Genomic DNA, 22,097 nt, shown 5'->3' with positions numbered 1-22,097 from the left:
GTTTTCTCTCTTTTTCTCCTTAGTTGAGCTAGGGGTTTGTCAATTTTATCTTTTCAAAAAACCAACGCTTAGTTTTGTAGATTTTTTCCTATTGTTTCCTTGTTTTGTATTTTATTTATTTTTACTCTAATCTTTATATCCTTCCTTCTGCTAACTTTGGAATAGTTTGTTCTATTATTTGTTCTATTACTATAAGATGTGAGGGAACAGAATATAAAGAACAATGGGTAAATTATTTGGGAGCACAACCAATGGTTCCTGGAGAAGATACTATACTCATGTCTGTGTGTATATGTTAGTAGCAGTATATGTTAGTGGCAGTGACTAGGCATAAATCGTGCTCTGTTAATTTTTTGCTATGTAACAAAACATCCCAACATTTAGCATCTTAAGACAACAACAATCAATGATTTAGTCACAAGTCTGGAATTTGTGCCAGGTATCATGATAAAGGCTCATCTCCCCTTCACTTGGTAGTCCCTGGGGCAGCCCGAGGTTCGATGGCTCAGTCCTATGGCTGGGAAACCTGTACTCAGTGTTGTCTCTGAGAACTTAGCTGCAGTGGGCCCAGGGCGTCAGAACATCTTCATGTGAACCTCTCTACATACGTCTCTTTCTGTGGCTCATGGCTATTTGCCCTGTCTCAGAGCATGGTGAATAGTTCCAAGAGTAGGTGCGTTCAAGAGCCAGGGCAAGGCTGCATTGCCTATGGTGATCCAACCTGAGAAGTCACCTAGCATCTTCCAAATTCAGAAGGCAGGGTGGGGAGGGGGAGTGTTGGGGAACAGACCCCTTAGCTCTTGATGGAAAGTGTCTTCATTTCTTTTCAAGAAGAAGGTTTGGGATGGATGATACTGTTGTGGTCATCTTAGGAAAATACAATCTGCCTCAATATCTTAGAATTTATAAGCCTTTATTGAAGGGTTAGGGGAGAAAGAGAGAGAGGGAGAGAGAGAATGATCTACGTTCAAGGACTTTTACTCAAACTTTGGGGCATCCTTATTTCATCATGAACTTCCCTTAATTAAAGGGTGGTAAAACATCTCACTCCTAAGCTTACACATTTCTACAACATTCTGGGGAAACACTACCTTGTCATAGTGTCTCTAAGTCTGTGCGCCAACCCCCCCGCCCAGTTTTAATGTTTTCAGATATTTACCCTAATTTACATAGCACAACTGTTAGCAATCGTTAAAGCCCATTTTAGCAATTAGTGGATATGACCTTGGTAATAAAAACTAAGTAATAGAATATTTTCAAGAAATATTATTTTATTAAATGTTAGCATTGCTGGTGAGGGGGACACACCTACATGCTTTATAGACTGTCACATTATTAAAAAAACAACAGGACTGAAATCATGTATCACTTGCAGCTTCATTATTTGAATGCCACTGTTGCCACAAAGTCCTTCATTCGATGAGGTTAGTTAGTTCATCTGATCACACGGTTCACAATTTCTTTGCACATTCTACCTTCAGGGGTCCTGGTGAACTTCTCCCTCAGAAGCACCAGACCATAGATGACCAATAGTAAGGATGCTTTGTCACTCTTGTAGCATGTCCTCTTGGCAAGTTATCCCGCCTAAATAATGCATTTGTTTCCTGTCCCTTTGCCATATTCGTCAAAAAGAGACTATCAGTCTATGCCCTATTGGCATTGCCAGGAGACTGAGAAAATGATAACCCTATGCAGTTGTCCTCCTTTCGTTAAATATTGTTTTCATCTTAACTCATACTCAGTAATTCTGTCATCTGTTTCCTTTAAATTTCAAGTGAGCCTGTAATATTAGAAATACATCCAGTCTCCTAAATTTAAAAATCAAAACTGAAGATCAAAATATCTAAAAGGAGAAGATAATTGGGAGGAACAATTTGTCTGGATGAAAAACCAATTTTCTGACTTGATAACCTTCTTGTGAAGAATGGATAGTGTCTGGTTTGATTTTCAAATTTTGAGTATTGAGTTGAACAAATATTTTATAGAGTTAACCTTTGGTTGGGACATATATGAGGTCTATGGAATCTGTGCTTTTAAAGTTCTTATAATCCAGTTATGCACATGACACATTCAATAACTATGTAAGACAGGACAGCTTTAGTGTCAGTGCCATTATGAAAGCTATAATGAATCAGTGTGATGCAGGCTGACCGGGTCAGATATGAAGATAGAAGAGCAGAGTCTGAGAGAGTAAAGGATTCTTACTGGGTAGACAGGTATAGAAAGAGTAGGGCCAAAGTTGAGAAGAAGGGACTGGAATGGTACAGGCATATTCTTCTTCTGCGATGTATCCTATTATTTTAACAAAGCAGCCATTTGATGATAGGAATGCTTTAGGACAGGACCATACTTTGTTTTAGCTCTGCCTCCCATTCTATGTTTGGCTCTTCCTATGTTTAAAACCTACTCTATGGGAATAATGAACTTCTCTGGGTTCCTTCTGGCCTTCCTACAGATATATTGGCAACTGAGATACTAGAACAAAGGAGATTAGCTCTGAATTTTGGCGGAGTGTGGTATCTTCCATGCACTTCTTTCTTTCTTTTTTCTTTTTTTTTTTAAAGATGTTATTTATTTATTTGACAGACAGAGATCACAAGTTGGCAGAGAGGCAGGCAGAGAGAGAGGAGGAAGCAGGCTCCCTGCTTAGCAGAGAGCCCAATGCGGGGCTTAATCCCAGGACCCTGAGATCATGACCTAAGCCAAAGGCAGAGGCTTAACCCACTGAGCCACCCAGGCGCCCTGACTTCTTTCTTTTTTTTTTTTAATGTATTTTTTCTGTTCCAGAAATGCCAGGTTCAGATCCTGCCTCTGTGGAGGACGAGGCACTATTTAAAGTTCAGGGAATCCTTATCTCAAAGAGGTCTACCCTTGGCTCAAGGTCTAACATGATCTTGAGACCTCTAATGAATTGGGAGTTTATAAACAGTGAAGGCTAGATTCAATTCTCTCTAAGGTATTCAGTTATAATCGAAATGCAGGGTTTCTGAAGCCATAGAGACATGAATTGAAATCCTGGCTTTAACTATTACTGGTTGCATGATCTTGGAAAATTTATGTCACCTCCTTCAGCTTCATTTTTCTTGTCTGTAGAAGGTGATTAATACCATTGTCTTGAAATATAGTTTTAAGGAGGAATAATATAAAATAACAGGCACAGCGCCTTATACATTTGTGTGCTCAAAATGATTATGGTTACTACTATAATTCTAATGCTTTTTCAGTTTGTTCCCTTTACAACACCTCTAACATAATTCTGTAAAATGCCTCTCTGTCTCCAATGATATTACCCAAGTTAGACACTGTTTTTCTCATGTCTAGGTTGTTATGGTGATCTATTAACTGGTCATTCTACCATTTGTCCCTTTTGTTCTAGCATTTATGAATGTGGCTGCTGCTTCTTTCTATAGAAGAACTGGAGAAATAAAGAGGCAGAATGTCTGGTGCATAATCCAGACTCTTGAATCTGACATTCAAGGCCCTTTTTCCGTCTATAGAGTACTTCTGGGTCATTCATAGATTTTTTTGAACACAGCCTAGCTCTACCCACTTCTGTGGCAGGCAAGCTGCTCTCACTAAAGCCTAGAGTTATTATTTATTACCTTGGAGTCTAGAAATATATATATTTTTTGTGTTGCTTCCTCCACGTTCAATGAAGATATCAAAATCCTGCCAATTCTTCAGAAATACATTGAACCTTAGCTTATATAATAAGTTCTCTTTGACATCCTTAGCAGGCTTGGTAAGAAAAGGGAACATTTATTTCGCACTAGGCACTTAACCTCCTAAAATCCTACAAAGTATTTTTTTTTTAAGATTTTTATTTTTTTATTTGACAGAGAGAGATACAGCGAGAGAGGGAACACAAACAGGGAGTGGGAGAGGGTGAAGTAGGCTCCCACCGAGCAGGGAGCCTGACGTGGGGCTGGATGGAGGACCCTGGGATCATGAGCTGAGCCAAAGGCAGACACTTAATGATTGAGCCACCCAGATGTCCCAAAGTAGTTCTTTTTAACTTTACATTTAATAGAGGACATTGAGACACCAAGTATTATTAAATTTGTATAAGATTCTACGCCTAACTGACTGGTGGGATCAGGATTAGAATACTGGTAGCTCTGACCTCAAAATCCATCTTAATTCTACTACTTTGTTCTATACCATCTTGAATGAGAAAGTAAAGATAATGACACTTTCTACGTGGCCTTGAGCAAGTCACTTTTCTCTGTGTAGTTGTATTTTATCCTCTTGAAAGCATGGTCTGTTCTCTTAAGCTAGGTGATGTGTAGGTAAAGTTTTATTTATTATTTGTTCATTACATATTGGTATCAGTATTCTTTAATATGTGTTATTTAATCAAATTATTGTATATGAAATAAAAAAGAATAATTTATTTAAACAAATGAGGTTATGAACAGCATTTCACTTACCTCTGAGCCATGAAACATAGATCTGGAAGATACTCTTAGACATCACCTACGAGGTCCTTCCATTTTATAGATGGAGCTTTTGTGACTGAGACATTGAGAAATGTCACTTGGCCAAAGGGAGGGGGAAAAGCTCGTGGCTGGGCTGAAACTCAGTTGCACTGATTCCCACCTGAATGATTTCCCCTCCCCATTTTGCTCTGGGAACAGTTGTTTTCTTGGCAGGCAAATGAAGAATCCCAGCACAGGTCAGGGGAGTGGGCTGCCTGCTGGAGACTCTCGTGAGCCTCGGCCCAGAAACCTTTGGAGAGCCCTCTTGACCTCCTTGTTCCGCAGAGTGTAGATGAAAGGGTTGAGCATGGGAGTGATGATCGTGTAGAAGACAGCGGGGGCCCCAGCTCCTGCCCCCCCGGAGCGAGGCTGCAGGTAGATGCAGACAGGTGGCACGTAGTACAGGAGCACCACTGTGAGGTGGGATGAGCAGGTGGAGAAGGCGCGCCGCCGGCCCTGGGCAGTGCGGATGCGCAGCACCGCCGCGACGATGAAGACGTAGGATACGACGATGAGAATCAGGCAGCCTGCAGCCACGATGCCAATGTTGGCCAGCATGACGAGCTCATTAATGGTGGTGTCTTCGCAGGCCAGCTTCAGCACCGGGGGGATGTCGCAGAAGAAGTAGGCAATGTGGTGTGGACCACAGTAGAGCAGGCGGAAGGTGAGGGAGGTGTGGATTGCAGAGTGCACAGCACCTATGGTCCAAGTGAGTCCAGCCAGCCCCGCACACATGCGTCTGTTCATGGCCACTGGGTAGTGTAGCGGCTGACAGATAGCTAGGTAGCGGTCATAGGCCATGACTGTGTATAGGAAGCACTCAGTGCTGGCCAGGAAATGGAAGCAGTAAAGTTGTACAGCGCAGCCCTCAAAGGAAATCACCTTCCCATCCGCAGTCAGGAGGCCTGCCATGACCTTGGGCACCGTCACTGTGGACAAACAGGCATCCAGGAAGGAGAGGTGCCCCAGGAAGTGGTACATAGGGGAGCGGAGGTGAGGGTCAGAGCCCACAGTTATGAGAATAAGGAGATTCCCGGTCAAGGTGATGCTGTAGATGAGGAGGAAGAGGAAGAAGAAGAGGCTAGAATGTTCAGCTGTGTACATCAGACCCTCCAGAAAGAAGTGGCTCACCACGGTCTGGTTGGGGTCCTCTGTCTCAATGGCCATCTTCTCACACATGAAGCGGTTAGTTACCCCTTTGTAACAAAACTTATATCAACAAATGTAATGAACAGCCATCTCTCTTAGCTGAAATGTCATGTGCTGTCGGACTGTGCTGGCTTGGTCTTGCGCCCTACACGAGAGAAAGATATACAGGTTCATTTCACTCTTTTGATCTGTTGTTTTCTTGCTGTTGTTTCAGAAATGACTTTTTCAATATGGGGGACCTACAATCCTTTGAGGTACATAAAGGACTGTAATAATTACTTGGAGAAATGCATCTCCTAGATAGCACCAATATAAGTATGGATTGTAAATCCTACTCTTGTGGACCATATCAATCCCGCAAATATTTCAGAATTGTGATGCCTTCACTCTCCTAATTTACTCTGCCGTACTGCAGATGTGGCTCTTATTACCGAGTGATGCTAGGGAGCTGTAGCCCATCTTTGGGGGATACTTACCCAGAGTGTGGGGGGGGGCTGTTACGTCAGCCAGACACCCAGCAGTTCCATCCATTCCTCACCCAGAGGGAATTCTTTGGAATTAACAGCGACCCATAGCTAACTCTCAAGTGTATGACAAAGAAGCCTTAGAGAATTGACTGCATAATTAGTAGGACAAATATTTAAGTATATTTCTTGCTCTTCCTGTACATCTTTGTTTCAGCCTTTTAGGAAATGTTTTTCCATGCCTTTACTTTGGGTTGGAGTTGAAATCCAAGAGTTTTCTTCAATCCTTTTCATCCTTTATCTCCTAAACCTAGATGTTGCATTATGTGAAGATTATCTCTAAACTCCTGATTTCTGGGGTACCTGGATGGCTCAGTCAGCTCAGGTCATGGTTCCAGGGTCCTGGGATTGAGCCCTGTGCATGGCAGTGGGGGGAGTTTGCTTGTCCCTCTCCCTCAGCCCCTTGTGCTCTCTCAAATCCCCTCAAATAAATAAATAAATCTTAAAAATCAAAAAAACAAAAAACCAAACTCCTGGGTGCTTGAGTGGCTCAGTGGGTTAAGCCTCTGCCTTCAGCTCAGGTCATGATCCCAGAGTCCTGGGATTGAGCCTCGCATCAGGCTCTCTGCTCAGAGGGTGCCTGCTTCCTCCTCTCTCTCTGCCTGCCTCTCGGCCTGCTTGTGATCTCTCTCTCTCTCTGTCAAATAAATAATTAAATCTTTAAAAAAGAAATAACTCCTAATTTCTATTGTATCTTCATAGTTAGTTACCCCTTTGTAACATGGACCTAAGCCTCTATGTGCATGTTTTATACCTAGAATTCACAAGGGTATTGCGTCCCAGCTCTCTCTCAGTTCCCAAATGTGTAACATGGTTCTCTAGTCAGCTTCTTTGTCAGTCTTCTTACAGAAACATCGTTTAATTTATCTCTGTTCTTTACTGTTCCCCACTGCCTAAGGCATAAATTGTATTGCTGTCTGAGAGTCAAAGTTATCTACACATTATTTCCATTATTATCACAAAATCCTTATCTCCTACAACCCCTCAAAGAAATCTCTCTTATCTAGGGATGCAGTTTGCCTCATCTTCTGTGCAATTTGCCATAATCTCTCTCTGATTTCATCACTGCATTCCATTTTTTAACATGAATGAAATTCATTTAATCTCTCACAAATCTACTCTTTGTACTTAAGTTTGAACATTAAATACTTTATGAATACTTTATATCACACTAATTTATTCATTCCTGAAACCTACAGTATTTGTGATAATTATAAATAAATACCTAAGCATGTAGTGTCTCTACTACTTCAGTGTTCCGTATGCATATATCATGTCTTCCCACAGGGAAAATATCTCATGCCTTCTTCTCTAGTTTCCCATGAACATTTTGGGGATAAAGCAGTCAAAATATTAAGGAGTGAAGTTTATTTTGATTTTTATAGACTCGAGTTTAAATCCCTGGTCAGGGGATGCCTGTGTGGCTCAGTGGGTTAAGCCTCTGCCTTCAGCTTAGGTCATGATCCCAGGGTTCTGGGGCAAGTCCTGAGTTGTGCTCCTTGCTCAGCAGGGAGCCTCTCCCTCTGTCTGCTGCTCCCCCCTCTCTTTCTCTCTGACTTTCTGACAAATAAATACTCTCTCTCTCATTCTGACAAATAAATTAATAAAATAAAATAAGAATAAAAAATAAAATAAAAATAAATCCCTGGTCAGGCACTCATTAGCTGAAAGAACGGGATCATGGTGCTGAATTTCTCTGTTCCTCCATTTCTCACAATAAGAATGAGGATATCATCATTTGTGATAATTATTATTTTACTTAGAATGTAGCAGGAACATAACATACGACCTTTCATTTCTTCATTTTCACTAATTTATTCAATGCAGTAGTATTTCCCATGGTGCTCCTGAAAAAAAATGCTATAGCTTCTGGTTGAAAAAATTCCATAACAGAGTAATCCCTCTTTCACCAGAAAGCCCATTTCAATGTTGGATAGATAAATATATCACAACGTCTTTTATATCAGTGGTAGATGTGTATCCCTGATATTTTGGCCAATTTTGTTTGAGATTTTCTCTTGTCACACTCACTGGAATGGATGTTATACACACACACACACACACACATTGTGTGTGTGTGTATGTAAGACAAATGGTATGCAGTGTTATTGGATGTAGAGAAACTGAAACCTGTATACGTTGCTAGAGAAAATACAAAATGGTATAGCCACTTTGGAAAACAGTTTGGCAGTTACTTAAAAAGTTAAACATAAATTTACCTAATGATTGGCATTTCCATAATCAGGAAGCTACAGAAGAGAAATGAAGATTTAACCTTTTTAGGGCATTTCAGAATATACATGATGTCAGTATGTTTTATTATATATATATAAAATATTATATATTATAATATGTTTTATTATATTATGTGACATGTCTCTGTGGGGGGGGGTCTTTGAGACTAAGCTTAAATTCCATATCCTATCAATCTTTCACTCACTTATTTTAGAAGATATTTGTGTATTTTGCCTGAAAATATTATTACTTTGTTGTTAGTCTAATGGTGATTTTCAAATTTCCCTTGATCTTCTAGATTATTAACTGGAATTTCTATAAGGAATAAGTGATTCTTCCTCCCATTTATTTATTTATTCAATAGCTTACATAGATAGGGGCTCATGGATACACATTTGATCCTGAGATTAAATATCCAACATGGTAATTATTTATTTTATTATTCAAATTGTACTAGCTTTGGTTATTATTCTGTTTGTCCCGTGTCTTACTGGTATGCTCCATCTTTTCATATATTTCCTTACTTCCTGGCATAACAAGATGGTCCAGGCTTCCTTTGTATTAAAAAAAAAAAAGTAAGAGGAAAGAAAAAAAAAGAAAGCACAAACGTTGGCAAGAATGGTAGAGAAATGGGAACCCTCATGCACTGTTGGTGGGAATAGAAAATGGTGCAGCCACTGTGGAAAACAGTTTGGAATTTTTTTGAGACGTTACACAGAGTTACCATATAACACAACCATTCTACTCTTGGTTACATAGGTGTGAGAACTGAACACATGTTCACATGAAAACATATACACATATTCTTGGCAGCACTACTCATAGTAGTGAAATATAGACACAATTCAGCAGTCCATCTTCCGGTGAACGGATGAACACACATGATACGTGCATGGTACGCAACATTATTCAGCTATTAAGAAGCATGAAGTGCGATATGCTGCATATGGGACAGTAACTCTTATTAACATAATGAACCTCAGGAAAGAGCACGGAGTGAATGTGAGTGATCCCAAAAGATGCTAAGTGAAAGGAAGTCAGACAGAAAAGATCACATGCTGTATGATGACATGTACGTGAAATGGACAGAGGCAGGACATAGATTTTAGTGCATACTCAAGGCTGGCGGGTGTGGGTGGTGTATCAGGGATTCATGGTAAATAGGCCTAAAGTGACAGAAATGCCCTAAAATTAGAAAGTGCACAACCTGTATAAACTTCAAAAATTGACTTGTATGCTTCAGTACATCTGTGTTTTTTTTTTTTTTTTAAGATTTCATTTATTTATTTGACAGAGAGAGAGAGAGAGATCGCAAGTAGGCAGAGAGGCAAGCAGAGGGAGAGGAGGAAGCAGGCTCCCAGGACCCTGAGCCGCAGGCAGAGGCTTAACCCACTGAGCCACTCAGGCGCCCCTCAGTACATCTGTTTTTAAAAAAAAGCAGAACAAACTCGAAATCTTCCGAACAAGGTGCTAAGCCAGGTAAAGAAGTGACTACAGCCCACGATCTCCCAGACACTAGGATACAGAGAAATGAGTAGGTGTTCTGGAGAGAGGTAGACTTGTGTTCAAATCCAGACTCCATGCAAGTAGAATAGCTTGTTACCAAGTCCCTTGAAGTTTCCGACTTAGTTTCCTCATCTGTAAATGGATTAAAAAATACTTAAGCTGTAAGGTTTTACAAGGATTCTAGGTGTACTCAAATAACTGTGGAATAATTTACTCACGGATTGGCTACTATTTGTAATTCTACATCCTATACACTATGCCTTCATGCCTATCTTTGAAATAGCTCTACCATGCACCTTTCTGCTTTCTCTACAATCACTGTAGTTAATAACGGAAACACTCACACTTGAAATATTTTCATTTCTGTTGGTCACATTAGACATTGAATGTCATGACATTCATTTGGTCACACTGATTTCTGTCACACTTCTCTCAATTTTTCTATAGGATGCTTTCTTCAGTCTCCACTTGAACAATGGAGATTCCACCAACGGAAGCACGTTCAAACTCTTCAGGCACCGTCTGCTTCCGTCTGTTATCTGAACATTGCCTTTTCCTTCCATGTCAATAGCCAGCTCCTCTTTTAGTGCCTTATGCTGCATTGGGCTATGCGGTATCTGTTGAGGGCCTAGAAATAAATGTCTTTTATATTTTAGATATGTGATAAAAATGGCCGAGCAAAGGCTACCAGGTACTCTCCCTACAGCAGTGGCACAAGGAGAGCTTCAGGGGGAAAGGTGAACTTGGGAGCCTACAGTCGTGTGGTGAGAGATTCTCAGTCCTGGTGATGCTGGGAGCGTGGCTCAGGAAGAAGTGATTTACCTGCTTGGAGCTGGACAATTGTCCCTGTGACCACATGTTCGCTTAGAGTAGTTGGTTCTTTGCCCCTCTTTTTACTTACCTGAGTCCAATCTTTGTATTTGAACATTTCGTTTTTTCTAAGAGATCATTTCCAAGTGCAATTTGCTTCATGGGACATACAATAACTGATAAGATGACTCTGCAGGTCCTTAAAGGTCACAGAATTTTACTATTGTCTGCTTCTTTACTGTATGAATCCCTCAGTAGAGAAATCGCTCATTGCATTTGGTACACAAGGTACAGCCAGGGGCTGAAAGCACTACTGTCCTATCCGAGTAAATTCATGATCTCTGAGAGAGCCTGAAAAATGCAACTCCAGGGGCACCTGGGTGGCTCAGTGGGTTAAGCCTCTGCCTTCTGCTCAAGTCATGATCTTGGGGTCTTGGGATGGAACCCTGCATCTGCTCAGCGGGGAGCCTGCGTCCTCCTCTCTCTCTGCCTGCCTCTCTGCCTATTTGTGATCTCCGTCTGTCAAATGGATAAATAAAATCTTAAAAAAAAAAAATGCAACTCCTACTGAAGACCTTGCAAAACTTGATTTCTTCCAGATTTTTACTCTCTTGCTTTTTAGGTGGTTTTTGGAGCTGCAGATGGTGATGGGTAAAGCCTTATTTCTAGGAGGCATGGAAAAGTTTATCAAACTCATGTAAACTCTTGCCTGGAGTCTGCATTTTATTTCTTTAGCAGGAACATAATAGTCCCATGCTCTACACATCCAGGGTGAGATTTTACTGTCTGGCCTCTAGAGATTCTCGCAAAGCTTGGGATTGTGTGTTCACTGAAATATCAGAAGAGCAATTCCTGTGGTTTATGGTACGCTCGTCTATAGATTTTGTCTCTCTGAATCTTAAGGTCTTGTATTTCTGCACACGCTTTTTCCAGCCTCTTCGGTGGGTCAAGCTCAAAGTCAAAGTTCCATGTGAATTTTCTTTTTCATTTCAGCCTTTAGTTCTGAAATATATCTCTATCTGTATCTGCATCTCAATTTTTACAACCTTTATTATAATTCTCATTTCATCCCAGCTGGATGATTAGACAAATGATCTCCTACAAGCTTTCCTCAATTGTCATCTCTCTCCTTGAATGAGTCACTCCCCCCTGCAATTCACTGCCTGATCAAATCCCAGTCACATGTGTCTCACTGATCCCCTAGAATTGCAAGCCACCTAACCCCCCCTTACTTCTTTACTGGGCTCCATAACATTTTCACTTCACGACTCAAGACTATCTAAAATCTGACAGATTGTTGTCTATTTATTCTTTTTTCCTCCATCCTTCCCCTATTCAGGACACTTCTCTATTAAGTAGATTTCTTCACCCTCTCCTAAATTTATCACAATTTCCTCTTGTTCTCTTCAGTCTGCTCTAGTCCATGTTGAAGGAATCAACCTTCATTTTTACTTGATGATATCTGCAAAGCTTCTTAGAGCTTCATGTGCATCTGAATCCCCTGAGAATCTTAGATACAGATTCTCATTCTGCAGGTGTGGAATAGGGCCCGGGATTCTGCTTTTCTGACTCCTCCCCCGTGATGCCCACGCTGTTCTCCCATGGTTTACATTTGGAGAAGCAAGAATCTAAACCACTATTTGAGATTAGATCTAGTCTTTCTCCCCCAGGAAGTTTTCCTACTCTGTCTAAAAGTGTCCCGGGGTGTTCAGGGGTGTGAACTCCAGAGGTATTGACAGTGTATTATGTTAAGGACCCTGTTCCCAGACTGGCTTAGGGTACTGCTTCCCTCTTCTCTGTCAGTGTATCACACATCCCCCTGGGAGGAAGGCCTGTGCTATGGATTTTTGTGCTTCCCATAAGCATCTTTGAAACAGCACTGCAGAAAGAGCATGGACTTTGGAAGTAGACACACTTGAGCTTACATCCCTCCATCACCACTTATTGGCAAGATGGCTCGGTTTCTCATCTCATGGTCCGTATATCAACTCCACATCTTTAAAATAACAATACATGATGAACATTCTGTTAACAGTAGGCATCGACCCTGGGACATGGAGCACAGCACAGCTGTTTTTCTGAAACAGTTACTCAACCCACAGATTTCTCCATGACCCTTTCAGTCTGAGAATTATTACTTCACAGAAAAGCCTAGTTCGCTACTGGACAGTTTAGATATGTTAGAATATTTTTTACACGCAGTTTAAATCAAGATACCTCACTACCATCAGTTAGTTCTATCTTTGCCCTTTGAATGCAGTGAAATAGTCAAACTATGCAAAAAATGGAAACAGAAGCAAATTTTTTATAAAATTGTTCATTCTATATTTTATCACTTCTGGCATATGAAAAAATCTGGCTGGTGGCTGCTAGTCTAGCTATTTTTCTATGATTCCTCTTTTCTTGTCTGTCTGTTTAGAACATTCCCTGTATACACCAATTTTTAAGAACACTTCATGGAAACAGTGGGGGTAGAAAAATGATAGAGCTTTTGAATATTGAAATAGAACCTTAGAGATCATGTTGCTTAAATTTATTTTGCAATGAAGAAATCACTCCTAGAGAGATCAAGTAAAACAGGGGTAAATTGAAATGTTCTTCAGGAATTTAGAAATAAGCATAATCAGATTTCTTGCTGAATATTAAAATTAAAAAATTACTACATAAGTGATCTGAATAGATATATACAAAGATAACTTAGATGGAATGACTATTAGATCATGACAGCAAAACATATAAATCAAAACATTTCTAAATAATGTGTAATACACTACAACACAAAATACATATAACACACAAAAAATTATTTATAAATCCACTTAAATAACTATAAGAAAATAGCTAGAAATAATCTTAACATGAATAGAAAATATGGGAGAGTAGTTCTACTGGGTATTTAACAGTTTTTTTTTTAAGATTTTATTTATCTATTTGAGAGAGAGAGAGAGAGAATGAGATACAGAGGACATGAGGAGGGAGGGTCAGAGGGAGACGCAGACTCCCTGCTGAGCAAGTAGCCCAATGTGGGACTCCATTCGAGGACTCTAGGATCATGATCGGAGCTGAAGGCAGTCGCTGAGCTACGCAGGTGCCCTTTAAAAAGTTTTTTAAGGGGCGCCTGGGTGGCTCAGTGGGTTAAAGCCTCTGCCTTCGGCTCAGGTCATGGTCCCAGGGTCCTGGGATCGAGCCCCACATCGGGCTCTCTGCTCGGCAGGGAGCCTGCTTTCCCCCCCTCTCTCTGTCTGCCTCTCTGCCTACTTGTGATCTCTCTCTGTCAAATAAATAAGTAAAATCTTTAAAAAAAAAAAGTTTTTTAAAATGCAGCTATTCAAAAAGTTTGCGCTAACAAACATACTAAAGGAATTTGTATTTTGTGTGTGTGTGTCATATATGCACACATATATAAAAGAAATGCATACACATTTTACATATATATTCATATATATATACACATACATATATACAAAGGATATTGTGAGAGAAGGTCAAGGACATGTAAGAATTTAGCATACTTAGAAGATAGCACATTAAGTCTGTGTGTATGACAAGTATTTATAAGGGTAATGTGATAATCAGCTGTTCATTTGGAAAATGAAAGCTAACACAATTTTCCAATTTGCTTCTTTCTTTAATAAAATATGCTATTTGGATCAAGTACTTAAGTTTTAAAATAGGAAGCAGAGGGTTATTTAAATTTTAAAACAAGAAGTCAAATTTAGAAGGAAGGCAAAGCATACTATTATCCAAACTCTAAACGGTAGAATGTTCTTAGTTACTATTTTTCACACTGGAGAAACATTCAGGCTTGTACTTTCCCTCTCTGCTTTATTTTTCTCACTCTCAAGGCTAGATAACCTCAAAACACACGTGAAAACAAAACACCCTTCCTAGCGGTGAAGTTACATGGAAAGCATTACTTCCTGTATTTCATTCAAGTGGAGAGTTCAAACTCTAGACTCAGACTTAGCTTTACCCCTCAGCTCTGCTGCTCTTTTAACTGTGGTTGGAGACTAAAGTAAAATTTGTTCTTTGTTATTTTTTTAGGTGTCTTTTTTTAAATTGATGAAATGTATCTTCTATTTCTCTATTAAAACTTAAACAACAAATTAAGTTTTAGATGTAAGCATTCATGATATGTCATTGACCTTATTGGGAGAGGAGGCCCTTCTGTTTGCTTTCCTCTGACTTCCCCACAGTCCGTTCTGGCCCAGTGGCTTACTGAGGCAGTTCTGCCTCCTCCTGGCCTGTGAGATGTTGAGGTGCCCAGGACACTGTCCTTTGTATAGGTGCCCAGCAGTTTGTCAACTGCCTTTTCCTAGCCCCAGGGTTCCTCTTCAAATAGTTGATTAGACTTTTCTAGAACATTCTCCTAGGAATATTCTGAGGGGATTTTTGTCCCCCCCGCCCCCACATAAAAACTTTTGTCTACTCCTTTCCTTTGACTGATTCAATTTTACAAGACCTTCAACCCATATGTTATCCAATACTTCCCATGATGTCAGCTTTACAAATTCTAGAACTGATGCTCTTTCTCGGGCTCCTTTTCTGAAGTACTGCAGTACTTATGGTCCACTGAATTGTACCAGCTGTTTCTTAATCATTTTCCAGTCAGATATTTTATCTTTATGCTCAGATACAAATGCACGTCCTTCTCATAAGACTACAAACTCTCTTAGAACAGCCAACAATGTCACAGTTTTGGAGTTGTGTGGCACACATTCCATTTCTGAAAGTTTCTGGTCCAGAGAAACCAGTTCTTATCCATTATCATAGCTCTTCAACAAATAGAATTGATTCTGGAGAATATAGTGATCCTTTCTGGGTTTTACTCACTCCTGTACATTTGAAACAATGAAACTGTGTCTCGCATCCTGTGTCCCCAAACCTGGAAGTGAAGGGTCTTCACGAGCTACTAGCAACATCTCACGAGGAAAACCAGACTTTAGGTCATCCTCTTGCAGCCAGGTCCATGCCGCATCCCATCCAGCTCCTCATTCATACTCAACAGTTGTAGGAAAATGCCAGAATGTAGTAGTGTATACATTCTTTGCACCACCTCCTATGATCTGTTTCACTGATATCCATGGGAACACCAGGGGATCTAGCCTGTGTTTGTGGAGCAAGAAAGCTTATCCTTGACATACCTCCCTCAGCTTTATCAAGGTGGAGCCCTGTGCAAACTGAGAAGGCTAGAACTGGTGAGGTAGTGATGCAGTGCCCATGAACAGCTCCCTCCCAGTGTGGTGGAATTGCCTCCTCAAATTCAAGTCCATCTACCATTTTTGTCAAAGTAAAAGGCTGAGAACAGGAAGTATGGAAGGGCCACTCTCTTCCCTGACTTCAGTTTCCCACAGCTACATGGGAATAAAAACACCCACTTTCTATAACTGAGGTCAAGTTCAAACTTCCTGTTTTGCATGAAGGTTATTTGTAACATATTAAAAAGCAATATGGGAATCCGCTCAAGGATTAGAAGAAATAATAAACATGTAGATTGATGTCATAGAGAAACAGACTTTTTATGTGGATTTTTACTTATCTTGGATCTTTTCTGCAGGCTTCCATCCTTGCTGAGTTGCTTTGATTCCCATTGGATTTGAAGGTAGAAATATGAAAAAATCATGTTTGAAAGCAGGAAAAATTCCAGTCTCCATCTCGGCACCTAGGAGTCTTCTACTCTCTGCGTGGATCCTTCTCTCCTTTCTGTCTGAAATCTCCCCAGTTTTCTGTGTCCTGAATCTTAGTGTCTTTTGCATGTCTGGGGTTCATGAGTCAGTGAGGCTGCACATCTTTGCGACCTCCCAGCCTCCACAATGCTGCCTTCATCTCTTTGTTGCGGAGTGTGTAGATGATGGGGTTAAGTAAGGGAGTGATGACAGTGTAGAAGACAGCGACCACTCCATCCAGGGGTTCCTGAGAACCAGGACGCAGGTAAATGAAGGTGCAGGGCACATAGTAAACAATGACAACGGTCAGGTGGGCGGCACAGGTGGAGAAGGCATTGCGACGCCCATCGACAGACTGGATTCGCAGGATGGCAGCCACTATATACCCATAGGAAGTGAGGATAAGCATAAAGCAGGTGAGGGCCAGGAACCCAATGTCCACAAAGGTGACCAGCTCATTGATGGTGGTGTCAGCACAGGCTAGACGCAGCATGGCGGGAATGTCACAGAAGAAGTAGTCTACCCGGTTGGGACCACAGAAAGGCAGCCGGAATATGAAGCTTGTTTGGAAAAGTGAGTGGAGGGTGCCTCCCAGCCAGGTGCCGAAAGCCAGGAAGTTACAGACATTGCGGGTCATAATGGTAGCCTAATGTAAAGGCTTACAAATGGCCAGGAAACGATCATAAGCCATTAACGTGTAAAGGAAACATTCAGTACAGCCCAGGAAATGGAAAGAAAAAAGTTGGATTACACAACCTCCAAAAGAGATAATCCTGCTATCCAAGAGAAAGCCAGCCAGCATCTTGGGGACAATGGCAGAGGAGATGGTCATGTCCAAGAAGGAGAGGTGACACAGGAACCAGTACATGGGGCGGTGGAGCCGGGTATCCACCAAGACGGTGAGGATGATGAGTCCATTGCCAGAGACCGTGAGGGCATAGATGACAAGAAAAGCCAAGAAGAGTGGCACCCCTAGCTGTGGTGGGTGGTGCAGACCCACCAAAATGAAGTGAGACACAGAAGTCTGGTTTTCACTGCGCATTTCCTTGCAGTTCACATCTGCCAGAAAAAGTAGCAGAAGGCCATTAAATTCTCTAGGCATGGAGCATATATTCTGTCATTCCCAAATATGGACATAGAAGGGTCTCAGAAAGAGAGAGATTGTGCTCCAGCTTTTGTTCCAAATCATTCTGTCACCCCCACACCCAACCTCCCTTCACCCCTACCCACCTGACCCACCATGGATTTTGGGATTCTGCTGGGTTCTAGGGAGCAAGAGTTTTTTCCAAGGTTAAACCTATGTGACAAGTTATGTGTATGTAATTCAGGAGACTGAAGGAAAGACTGTACATAGAGTTCTTCATGTCAGGAAGAAGTACAGTCATATAAAACCTAAACTGATCCCTGAAGGAATGGCTATCCCATTGTTTTCCTTCACTTTGATCTCTGATCTATATACTAGAGAGATAATTAACCGCTTATTTATTTAACAACACAAGAGTTGGAATTATATTTTCTAATGTAGGAAATATAATTCCCAATAAAAATCAGCACAGATTTTTAAACATGCATTATTTGGGCTACACATTGAATAAAGCTATGGGTAGAAATAACCATTTTCATCAACTGCAAAAATACACATGCCATTTAAAAATTTTCATGATAGTGAAGCAATACAAACTCTCATCCACAAGGCACCTGTTGTCATCTTTTTTCTCTGCTTTTGGGTAAGTGCAGTCTATCTGTCAATTGATCCATCAGTTCATCCATCCATCCATCCATCCACCCATCCATCTGTCTGTCTGTCATTAAGGAAGCATGTATTATATCTTAAGAGCATGACCTTAGAGGTCAGATCAGAATTAAAAATCCTAGCTCTTCCACTTATACCATTGGTAAACTTGGAAAAGCCCATTTCCCCTTTCCTTGTTTAATTCTATAAGTGGGGACAATCATTGTGCTCATTTCACAGGACTATTGTAAGGATTAAATAAAATCACATAGTCCATAACAGCACACAATCAACATTGGCTATTATTTTCCATCAAAGCATGTGGTATGGTCCACATTATCAGGCAAATCCAGTGATTGCATTTGTGCCTGAGGTCTGAAGTAAACCCGTAGCTTCCCAAGACTTGTCCCATAGCAGATCTCAGTCCCCAGATTTGAAGCAGCATGATAAAGGCCTTTTGTCCCGGGGCTCTTGGTGACTGTCATCAGCCACAGGGAAAGGTAGAAATAAGGGACATGACCAGAGCTCTTCCAGATGCCTAGGGCTCATGTGAGGGGATCCTTTCTAGTGTCACCTTCCTTCCACTCAGTTTTGCTTTAATAATCTGTTTATCAAGTGGAGACAAGCATTCCAAATGATACGTCACCTTCCAGAATTGTTCAGAAGGCTTCAGAGGGTGTGGAATGAAATTTGGTTTCCCGCTGGACCCCGAATGGGTAGAAGACCCAACATTATAGCTATGGCTGCCATCTGGCTACTTCCTTCTATACCACCAATCATGGCATATCTGTGATCTTATCCCTCCCAATTTTTGTCAGTGCTGAAGAGACTACTCTTGCTAATGCAAACAGGCTTTCTGGGGACTGAACAATTTCCTGGTCATGAGATTTTCCTTGTTAAACCTAGGAGAGCTGAGGGCAAACTGAGACAGGTGGTCCTCCTCAGGAAGGTTCTAAACCACATAGAAACTAAATAATCTCTCACCATAGAGCTATAGAATCTATTGTGAAAGAATTTCAGAGAAAATTCTTAGAGATTTCCTAGACACTTTCTTGCTTACACAGCATCCAAGGGCACAGTGTAAAATTACTGGCATGGCCTAGAGAACAAGGAGCTTTGTAATATGGTGTCGACTTATTTCCCCAGCCTCCCCTGTCTGTGCTCCATCCCACAAATTTGTGCTATGGCCAGACATTCTTTCCTGTTTCCTTTGGCATCGGTCCCTTTAATCTAGAAGGTCCTTGCTCTGCTGATGCCTGAAAGTTTTCTACTCATCTTTCAGTGTCTCATTCATGTGTGATCTACTAAGGAAAGTCTTTGCTCCCTTTTTCCGAAATGGTCAGTCGGTCTTTGTAGCCTCCACAGTCCTTCACGTTTCCCTGGGCTCACAAAACATGCAGCCATTTGCCCTTCTGGATGCCCAGGTTCCCCCATTAGACTATGAGTTCCAAAGGGGCTTTGTCTCATTTTCTTTTCATCCCATGTTTGTGGCATATCTTTCACTGAAAGATTCTTTTTTTTTTTTTAAGGTGCATTTATTTATTTTAGAGAGAGAAAGAGAGAGAGTGGAAGGGAGCAACAGAGGGAGAGGGAGAGAGAAACCCAAGCAGACTCCATGCTGAGTACAGAGCCCCACACTGGGCTTGATCCCACGACCTTGAGACCATCACCTGAGCAGAAACCAAGAGTTGGATGCTCAACTGACTGTGCCACCTAGGCTCCCCTTGCACTGAAAAATTGAAAAAGTCTTAAATCCTATAGAAGAAATGCATTCCCCTCTGTCTGGATGTCCCTGTTATCTAGACACTGAATCCAGGATAGTATCACTTAGGTCTTAATGTAGCTCCTGAAATCATAAGAATTCCAACCAAAGGTCATTATTTACTAATCAAATTATTTTGAACAAATCTCTTAATATTCTTAGTCTCAGTTTCTCCTTTGTTAAAAACAACAACAACAACCACCAGAGAGAGACAAAGAGAGGGAAGAGAAGGTGGTATAGATTCCCACCCAAAGAAGAAATCGCAATCTCTCTTGCATCCATATCAATTCACATTTTAAATTTAATTCTTACACATAGAAGATCAATTTTTATGCAAACCTAAATTCCCTTTTGTCCTGTTCTTTTTCTCTTGTCTCCCCACTGCCCTGCCATCTCGGTCTTCATTCATTTTTATAATTTCTTCTCTCTGCATAGAAATAATAATTTCTCCCCTGGGAAATCCAAAAAGTACCCTCCTTTCCCCATTAGAAACTAAAACTTCTCCAGTTACATGATGTGTACAATTTAGTCAGGATCACATGATATTATCAACTTACGATAGACTCATCTGTGTGATGGGAAAAGAAGCAGGCTCCACATGCAGTCCTGGGGAAAGGGACATTAGTACCCAAACACTAGCATTCTCTGGCCGTTCCAAACCCTGGATGAGCTGAACGAGGCTTAAGCTAGAGGCTGAAACTCATCTGGGTCAGAAAACTCTGAGAGGTCTTTGGTGAGCAGAGCATAAAGGTCCTGCCCTCCTCACCATGTATTTGTCAAGCCCAGGCTGTTAGGAGATCTTGGCTGAGCTCTCTGTTCCCAACCTCTCACAGCCTTCTAAATAAGTATGTATCTCAGAAGAGTTTCCATCACTCTACCTCTGCCTGCCTTCTGGAATCTTCTCTGCTCATGGTCTCTACCTGCCTTTGACTCAGCCATAGCGCCATAGCCTTCTGCTTGCTTCAGCTCCTTGCTCTTTGCAGTTTCTTGGGGAAGCCCCTTTTTGAGCTGGGCAGGAGCCCTGGGCTCTCTGATACGCCCCAGCTTGATTTCGTCACTGTGCTCTTTTTGTACACTTCTCTGGGCACATCTGTCCTCTTTGTAGCCTTGTTCAAAGGGTTGGCCGAGATGTCTGTTGGCTTTGAGCTCTGGAGTCTCTTTCTGGAAAGCAGCTTCTTCCTTCCCCTAGTCTCCATGGGGGCTGATGTCACTTCTGCTTCCCCCTTCAGGGGCAATTAACTTGCATGAAAATAAGGCACACTGGGGATTTGTTAACAGCAAAATGGGAGCTAGGGCTTTTCCAGGAAGTTTGCTTTGTTGCTGGTAGTGTCCCTGAAGCACAGGATCCTGCTGAGAGCATACACCTACCTGATCAACTGATAGGAAGGACCACTTCTCCTGTTTCTCTCTCTTGTAAATAGGAGATAAAGTTGCCTTATTTGTTTATCCCATAAGGATGTGGAGATGGAATTTGAAAGCACTTTAAAGCCAAAAATGTTACATGAATGCCATATGTTAATTACCTAAAAGTGCCCTTTGAATTTCACTCAGCTTGAAAGAGTAAATTCCTAGGACTGGCAACACTGTTTCAGACAGAAATGTCTTATCTTCCAATAGGCAAGTAAGAGACTGAGCTAGGGGTGCCTGGGTGGCTCAGCTGGTTAAGCAACTGCCTTAGGCTCAGGTCATGATCCTGGAGTCCCAGAATGGAGTCCTGCATCAGGCTCCCTGCTCAGCGGAGGGCCTGCTCCTCTCTCTTGACTTCTCTGCTCTTCTGTGCTCTCTCTCCCCTTCTCGCTCTCTCTCTCTCAAATAAATAAATAAAATCTTAAGAAAAAAAAAGAGAAAGAGAGTCTGAGCTAGATGGAGCATGCAATTTTGGCAATTCTTTTAAAGTCAAACACACTAGAGCTGGAAGGCCCTCTGGAGGAATAATCCAGAGCTACCCCCCCCCACCCCCACCCCATTTCACACTTAAACAGAACAGTTCTAAAGAGATTAAGTTAAAAGAAGAAAGATGATACTGTGTAGGTAGTGGAAACAATCTCCTACAAATCGGTGTAGATAGATGATAAGGAACCCCCCATCTATGAGAATAGAGGAGCCGAATAGAGCTGGGCTAACTATAGACCAGAAAATTACCTTGCAGTATTTCCTAGCTCACCAGCGGGGAGTTGCAATTGGTGTTTTCAGCAATTGAGAGAACCCGCACATTGCCTGTGGAGTAAGTAGGGA

The 22,097-nt window shown here is 41.4% G+C and overlaps 2 protein-coding genes across 2 annotated transcripts; both read right to left on the bottom strand.

Annotated features, from left to right (window-relative positions):
- Window positions 1-4,436: 4,436 nt before the first annotated feature.
- LOC101693366 (olfactory receptor 10S1) lies at window positions 4,437-5,666 on the bottom strand. The gene has a single exon (XM_004750120.3). The coding sequence runs from the start codon at window positions 5,655-5,657 to the stop codon at window positions 4,677-4,679; it is 981 nt and encodes a 326-aa protein (XP_004750177.1). The 5' UTR covers window positions 5,658-5,666; the 3' UTR covers window positions 4,437-4,676.
- A 10,808-nt stretch (window positions 5,667-16,474) lies between these two features.
- LOC101679842 (olfactory receptor 10G6) lies at window positions 16,475-17,443 on the bottom strand. Its single transcript, XM_004750247.3, is given in 1 exon segment — window positions 16,475-17,443. A coding segment is annotated over 1 exon segment (936 nt). The 5' UTR covers window positions 17,411-17,443.
- Between the last annotated feature and the right edge of the window lie 4,654 nt (window positions 17,444-22,097).

Source organism: Mustela putorius, unplaced genomic scaffold (genome assembly GCF_011764305.1).
Source record: "Mustela putorius furo isolate JIRA1106 unplaced genomic scaffold, ASM1176430v1.1 tig00000460_pilon_pilon_pilon, whole genome shotgun sequence".
Classification (NCBI taxonomy): domain Eukaryota; kingdom Metazoa; phylum Chordata; class Mammalia; order Carnivora; family Mustelidae; genus Mustela; species Mustela putorius.
The sequence above is the reverse complement of the archived record's forward strand: the minus strand, read 5'-3'. Positions and strand labels throughout refer to the sequence as shown.

What these genes read in the sequence shown, in the direction of transcription:
- LOC101693366 (XM_004750120.3), bottom strand. Translation starts at nt 5,657, where the DNA reads ATGTGTGAGAAGATGGCCATTGAGACAGAGGACCCCAACCAGACCGTG.